Source organism: Callionymus lyra, chromosome 8 (genome assembly GCF_982586985.1).
Source record: "Callionymus lyra chromosome 8, fCalLyr1.hap1.1, whole genome shotgun sequence".
Classification (NCBI taxonomy): domain Eukaryota; kingdom Metazoa; phylum Chordata; class Actinopteri; order Syngnathiformes; family Callionymidae; genus Callionymus; species Callionymus lyra.
The window spans coordinates 27,209,506-27,217,005 of record NC_141825.1 but is presented as its reverse complement, the minus strand read 5'-3'; the positions used below and the strand labels follow the sequence as shown (position 1 = coordinate 27,217,005).

General features: G+C 29.3%; 1 protein-coding gene across 1 annotated transcript in view; it reads left to right on the top strand.

Annotated features, from left to right (window-relative positions):
- The window catches only part of tph2 (tryptophan hydroxylase 2 (tryptophan 5-monooxygenase)), a 12,165-nt gene that overhangs the window by 367 nt on the left and 4,298 nt on the right, over positions 1–7,500 (top strand). The window contains exons 2-6 of the mRNA XM_087796654.1: positions 1–93; positions 1,393–1,576; positions 1,635–1,735; positions 1,836–1,903; positions 1,964–2,160. The exon at positions 1–93 is cut by the window's left edge and continues 39 nt beyond it. Coding sequence (XP_087652780.1) covers positions 1–93; positions 1,393–1,576; positions 1,635–1,735; positions 1,836–1,903; positions 1,964–2,160 — 643 coding nt within the window. The remainder of the gene's footprint in view (positions 94–1,392; positions 1,577–1,634; positions 1,736–1,835; positions 1,904–1,963; positions 2,161–7,500) is intronic.

Sequence of the window (7,500 nt, the reverse complement as noted above, 5' to 3'; positions counted from 1 at the left end):
GACAGCGAGGCGGACGATGCGGGCCGGACCGCGGTGGTCTTCAGTCTGAAGAACGAGGTGGGCGGTCTGGTCCGAGCCCTCAGGCTGTTCCAGGTCAGTGATCGATCAGCGCCGTTGATCAATACATCTGTTGATCAATACATCTGTTGATCAATACATCCGTTGATCAATACATCTGTTGATCAATACATCCGTTGATCAATACATCTGTTGATCAATACATCTGTTGATCAATACATCTGTTGATCAGTACATATGTTGATCAATACATCCGTTGATCAATACATCTGTTGATCAATACATCCGTTGATCAATACATCCGTTGATCAATACATCCGTTGATCAATACATCTGTTGATCAATACATCCGTTGATCAATACATCTGTTGATCAATACATCTGTTGATCAATACATCCGTTGATCAATACATCTGTTGATCAATACATCTGTTGATCAATACATCTGTTGATCAGTACATCTGTTGATCAATACATCTGTTGATCAATACATCCTTTGATCAATACATCCGTTGATCAATACATCTGTTGATCAATACATCCGTTGATCAATACATCTGTTGATCAGTACATCTGTTGATCAATACATCTGTTGATCAATACATCTGTTGATCAGTACATCTGTTGATCAATACATCCGTTGATCAATACATCTGTTGATCAGTACATCTGTTGATCAATACATCTGTTGATCAATACATCCGTTGATCAATACATCTGTTGATCAGTACATCTGTTGATCAATACATCTGTTGATCAATACATCTGTTGATCAATACATCTGTTGATCAATACATCTGTTGATCAGTACATCTGTTGATCAATACATCTCATTGTTTGACTTTCTATGGAAGATTGTAGAGTCAAGTTTTAATGATAAATCAATAATGTGTGGAGTGACTGACGATCAATATTTATCGGACGATCATTTATTGTGGATCATAAATCGATGGATCCTCAAGTTTAGTTCTAGATCATCGATCGAAAGTTCAAGGTTAATTATCGTTAATGATTAAATAAATTGATATTAGTCTCTGATGAGAGGATGTTATTGATCAGTGTCAATAGTTCAAAGTTGACTATGACGACGCAGACCTCCGCCAAGCAGCTCTTTTACACCCATGTTGTAATTAGTTACGTTCATTGATCTAATGACTACATTTTCGAGTGACAGGACTTTGCAGGATTAAATCATCTTCTTGAGATAATGTTGGGATGAGAGATAAAGAAAAGAGGAAAACAAAACAACTGATCAATTAAAATTAAAAATGAATAAATAATGTTTGATCGATGATTCATTTTAATTATCAGTGGTTTAACCAACATTGAGATCAGAAGATGACGATCAATACTGTGTGTGTCCACCGGGGGCAGGAGCGGCGCGTGAACCTGAACCACATCGAGTCCAGGGTCTCCACGAGGGTCACCAACGAGGTGGAGATCTTCGCCGACTGCAACTGCAGCCAGAAGGAGTTCCACGAGCTGCTGCAGCACCTGAAGGACCACGTCAACATCATCTCCTACAACACGCCCGCGCACGTGTGGGCCACGGAGGCCGGTGAGGTCGCGCCACCATGACCCCCGACCCCCGGCGTCACCTCTCGCTCTGGTTACAGACGGCGACGACGTGCCCTGGTTCCCCATGAAGATCTCCGAGCTGGACCAGTGCTCCCACAGGGTCCTGATGTACGGCTCCGAGCTGGACGCAGATCATCCGGTAAATTCTGACGTTTGCCTCGCGATGTAAGAGCAGCCGGAGACCAGCAGGGGGCGCTGGACTCGGGTCTACAGTCAGTGATCCTGCAGGTCTCTTTCAGGGCTTCAAGGACGAGGTCTACCGCCAGAGGAGGAAGTACTTCGTGGAGGTCGCCATGAGCTACAAGTTGTAGGTTTTGTCGCCGAAGCCTCGTGGAGACCGGGTCGCTGACGCTGTTCTTCTGCCCAGCGGACAACCCATACCTCGGACCGAGTACACCCAGGAGGAGGTCCAGACCTGGGGCGTGGTCTACAGGGAGCTGACCAAGCTGTACCCGACCCACGCCTGCAAGGAGTACCTGAAGAACCTGCCTCTGCTCACCAAGCACTGCGGCTACCGAGAGGACAACATCCCGCAGCTGGAGGACGTGTCGCTGTTCCTCAGAGGTACCTGTAGGGGGAGTCTCGTGCTCACAGGGTAGACCAGGGTGGACCAGGGTGGACCAGGGTGGACCAGGGTGGACCAGGGTGGACCAGGGTGGACCAGGGGCCACCAGGGGCCACCAGGGGCCACCAGGGGGCCACCAGGGGCCACCAGGGGCCACCAGGGGCCACCAGGGGCCACCAGGGGCCACCAGGGGCCACCAGGGCCACCAGGGGCCACCAGGGGCCACCAGGGGCCAAAAAGGAAGGGACAAATAAAAGGGAGTTTAAATATGATGGAGAAACTTAAGTTAAATAATGAAAGTGTTTTCCATAGGGAACATTTATTGATGGTTATATTTATAGTTTCACTCAAGGTCACGAGGTCACGAGGTCACGAGGTCACGAGGGCCACAAGATCGTTGTGTATCTGCTCGTAATCATGTTTTTTAACTTTGACTTAAAAGAGCATCATTTAAATGAAAAGTGTTTTGGTCGAGACTATATATTTTTTTTAAAGAGTATTAAACAAAAGCAGCTCTGAGTAGTTTAATGTTGCTTAATATTTTTGTACTACAATAACTAGTGATGACACATCAACTTAAAACTAGTTAATGACTCGTATACTGTGACTTGAGGTGTTTTGTGTGATTTTTATTTTCACTGTAAAAGTTCTTGATGGTTTGAACATGATACATATCTACTGGTTGATGTGAATTACTGTAGAAAAACAAAGTTAAAGTGATGTTATTTACAAACAAAAACAAAGTTAAAGTTATGTTATTTACAAACAAAAACAAAGTTAAATTTATGTTATTTACAAACAAAAACAAAGTTAAAGTGATGTTATTTACAAACAAAAACAAAGTTAAATTTATGTTATTTACAAACAAAAACAAAGTTAAATTTATGTTATTTACAAACAAAAACAAAGTTAAAGTGATGTTATTTACAAACAAAAACAAAGTTAAAGTGATGTTATTTACAAACAAAAACAAAGTTAAAGTGATGTTATTTACAAACAAAAACAAAGTTAAAGTGATGTTATTTACAAACAAAAACAAAGTTAAAGTGATGTTATTTACAAACAAAAACAAAGTTAAAGTTATGTTATTTACAAACAAAAACAAAGTTAAAGTTATGTTATTTACAAACAAAAACAAAAATGTTATTTACAAACAAAAACAAAGTTAAAGTGATGTTATTTACAAACAAAAACAAAGTTAAAGTTATGTTATTTACAAACAAAAACAAAGTTAAATTTATGTTATTTACAAACAAAAACAAAGTTAAAGTGATGTTATTTACAAACAAAAACAAAGTTAAATTTATGTTATTTACAAACAAAAACAAAGTTAAATTTATGTTATTTACAAACAAAAACAAAGTTAAAGTGATGTTATTTACAAACAAAAACAAAGTTAAAGTGATGTTATTTACAAACAAAAACAAAGTTAAAGTGATGTTATTTACAAACAAAAACAAAGTTAAAGTGATGTTATTTACAAACAAAAACAAAGTTAAAGTGATGTTATTTACAAACAAAAACAAAGTTAAAGTTATGTTATTTACAAACAAAAACAAAGTTAAAGTTATGTTATTTACAAACAAAAACAAAAATGTTATTTACAAACAAAAACAAAGTTAAAGTTATGTTATTTACAAACAAAAACAAAGTTAAAGTTATGTTATTTACAAACAAAAACAAAGTTAAAGTGATGTTATTTACAAACAAAAACAAAGTTAAAGTTATGTTATTTACAAACAAAAACAAAGTTAAAGTGATGTTATTTACAAACAAAAACAAAGTTATATTATTTACAAACAAAAACAAAGTTAAAGTTATGTTATTTACAAACAAAAACAAAGTTAAAGTGATGTTATTTACAAACAAAAACAAAGTTAAAGTGATGTTATTTACAAACAAAAACAAAGTTAAAGTGATGTTATTTACAAACAAAAACAAAGTTATATTATTTACAAACAAAAACAAAGTTAAAGTGATGTTATTTACAAACAAAAACAAAGTTAAAGTGATGTTATTTACAAACAAAAACAAAGTTAAAGTGATGTTATTTACAAACAAAAACAAAGTTAAAGTTATGTTATTTACAAACAAAAACAAAGTTAAAGTGATGTTATTTACAAACAAAAACAAAGTTAAAGTGATGTTATTTACAAACAAAAACAAAGTTAAAGTTATGTTATTTACAAACAAAAACAAAGTTAAAGTGATGTTATTTACAAACAAAAACAAAAATGTTATTTACAAACAAAAACAAAGTTAAAGTGATGTTATTTACAAACAAAAACAAAAATGTTATTTACAAACAAAAACAAAGTTAAAGTGATGTTATTTACAAACAAAAACAAAGTTAAAGTTATGTTATTTACAAACAAAAACAAAGTTAAAGTGATGTTATTTACAAACAAAAACAAAGTTAGAGTTATGTTATTTAAAAACAAAAACAAAGTTAAAGTGATGTTATTTACAAACAAAAACAAAGTTAAAGTTATGTTATTTACAAACAAAAACAAAGTTAAAGTGATGTTATTTACAAACAAAAACAAAGTTAAAGTGATGTTATTTACAAACAAAAACAAAGTTAAAGTTATGTTATTTACAAACAAAAACAAAGTTAAAGTTATGTTATTTACAAACAAAGTTAAAGTGATGTTATTTACAAACAAAAACAAAGTTAAAGTGATGTTATTTACAAACAAAAACAAAGTTAAAGTGATGTTATTTACAAACAAAAACAAAAATGTTATTTACAAACAAAAACAAAGTTAAAGTTATGTTATTTACAAACAAAAACAAAGTTAAAGTGATGTTATTTACAAACAAAAACAAAGTTAAAGTGATGTTATTTACAAACAAAAACAAAGTTAAAGTTATGTTATTTACAAACAAAAACAAAGTTAAAGTGATGTTATTTACAAACAAAAACAAAGTTAAAGTTATGTTATTTACAAACAAAAACAAAGTTAAAGTGATGTTATTTACAAACAAAAACAAAGTTAAAGTGATGTTATTTACAAACAAAAACAAAAATGTTATTTACAAACAAAAACAAAGTTAAAGTTATGTTATTTACAAACAAAAACAAAGTTAAAGTGATGTTATTTACAAACAAAAACAAAGTTAAAGTTATGTTATTTACAAACAAAAACAAAGTTAAAGTGATGTTATTTACAAACAAAAACAAAGTTAAAGTTATGTTATTTACAAACAAAAACAAAAATGTTATTTACAAACAAAAACAAAGTTAAAGTTATGTTATTTACAAACAAAAACAAAGTTAAAGTTATGTTATTTACAAACAAAAACAAAGTTAAAGTTATGTTATTTACAAACAAAAACAAAGTTAAAGTTATGTTATTTACAAACAAAAACAAAGTTAAAGTTATGTTATTTACAAACAAAAACAAAGTTAAAGTGATGTTATTTACAAACAAAAACAAAGTTAAAGTGATGTTATTTACAAACAAAAACAAAGTTAAAGTTATGTTATTTACAAACAAAAACAAAGTTAAAGTTATGTTATTTACAAACAAAAACAAAGTTAAAGTTATGTTATTTACAAATAAAAACAAAGTTAAAGTTATGTTATTTACAAACAAAAACAAAAATGTTATTTACAAACAAAAACAAAGTTAAAGTTATGTTATTTACAAACAAAAACAAAGTTAAAGTTATGTTATTTACAAACAAAAACAAAGTTAAAGTTATGTTATTTACAAACAAAAACAAAGTTAAAGTGATGTTATTTACAAACAAAAACAAAGTTAAAGTGATGTTATTTACAAACAAAAACAAAGTTAAAGTTATGTTATTTACAAACAAAAACAAAGTTAAAGTGATGTTATTTACAAACAAAAACAAAAATGTTATTTACAAACAAAAACAAAGTTAAAGTGATGTTATTTACAAACAAAAACAAAGTTAAAGTTATGTTATTTACAAACAAAAACAAAGTTAAAGTGATGTTATTTACAAACAAAAACAAAAATGTTATTTACAAACAAAAACAAAGTTAAAGTGATGTAATTTACAAACAAAAACAAAGTTAAAGTGATGTAATTTACAAACAAAAACAAAGTTAAAGTGATGTTATTTACAAACAAAAACAAAGTTAAAGTTATGTTATTTACAAACAAAAACAAAGTTAAAGTTATGTTATTTACAAACAAAAACAAAGTTAAAGTGATGTTATTTACAAACAAAAACAAAGTTAAAGTTATGTTATTTACAAACAAAAACAAAGTTAAAGTTATGTTATTTACAAATAAAAACAAAGTTAAAGTTATGTTATTTACAAACAAAAACAAAAATGTTATTTACAAACAAAAACAAAGTTAAAATTTATGTTATTTACAAACAAAAACAAAGTTAAAGTTATGTTATTTACAAACAAAAACAAAGTTAAAGTTATGTTATTTACAAACAAAAACAAAGTTAAAGTTATGTTATTTACAAACAAAAACAAAGTTAAAGTTATGTTATTTACAAACAAAAACAAAGTTAAAGTTATGTTATTTACAAACAAAAACAAAGTTAAAGTTATGTTATTAACAAACAAAAACAAAGTTAAAGTTATGTTATTTACAAACAAAAACAAAGTTAAAGTGATGTTATTTACAAACAAAAACAAAGTTAAAGTGATGTTATTTACAAACAAAAACAAAGTTAAAGTTATGTTATTTACAAATAAAAACAAAGTTAAAGTTATGTTATTTACAAACAAAAACAAAAATGTTATTTACAAACAAAAACAAAGTTAAAATTTATGTTATTTACAAACAAAAACAAAGTTAAAGTGATGTTATTTACAAACAAAAACAAAGTTAAAGTTATGTTATTTACAAACAAAAACAAAGTTAAAGTGATGTTATTTACAAACAAAAACAAAGTTAAAGTGATGTTATTTACAAACAAAAACAAAGTTAAAGTGATGTTATTTACAAACAAAAACAAAGTTAAAGTGATGTTATTTACAAACAAAAACAAAGTTAAAGTGATGTTATTTACAAACAAAAACAAAGTTAAAGTTATGTTATTTACAAACAAAAACAAAGTTAAAGTGATGTTATTTACAAACAAAAACAAAGTTAAAGTGATGTAATTTACAAACAAAAACAAAGTTAAAGTGATGTTATTTACAAACAAAAACAAAGTTAAAGTGATGTTATTTACAAACAAAAACAAAAATGTTATTTACAAACAAAAACAAAGTTAAAGTTATGTTATTTACAAACAAAAACAAAGTTAAAGTTATGTTATTTACAAACAAAAACAAAGTTAAAGTGATGTTATTTACAAACAAAAACAAAGTTAAAGTTATGTTATTTACAAACAAAAAC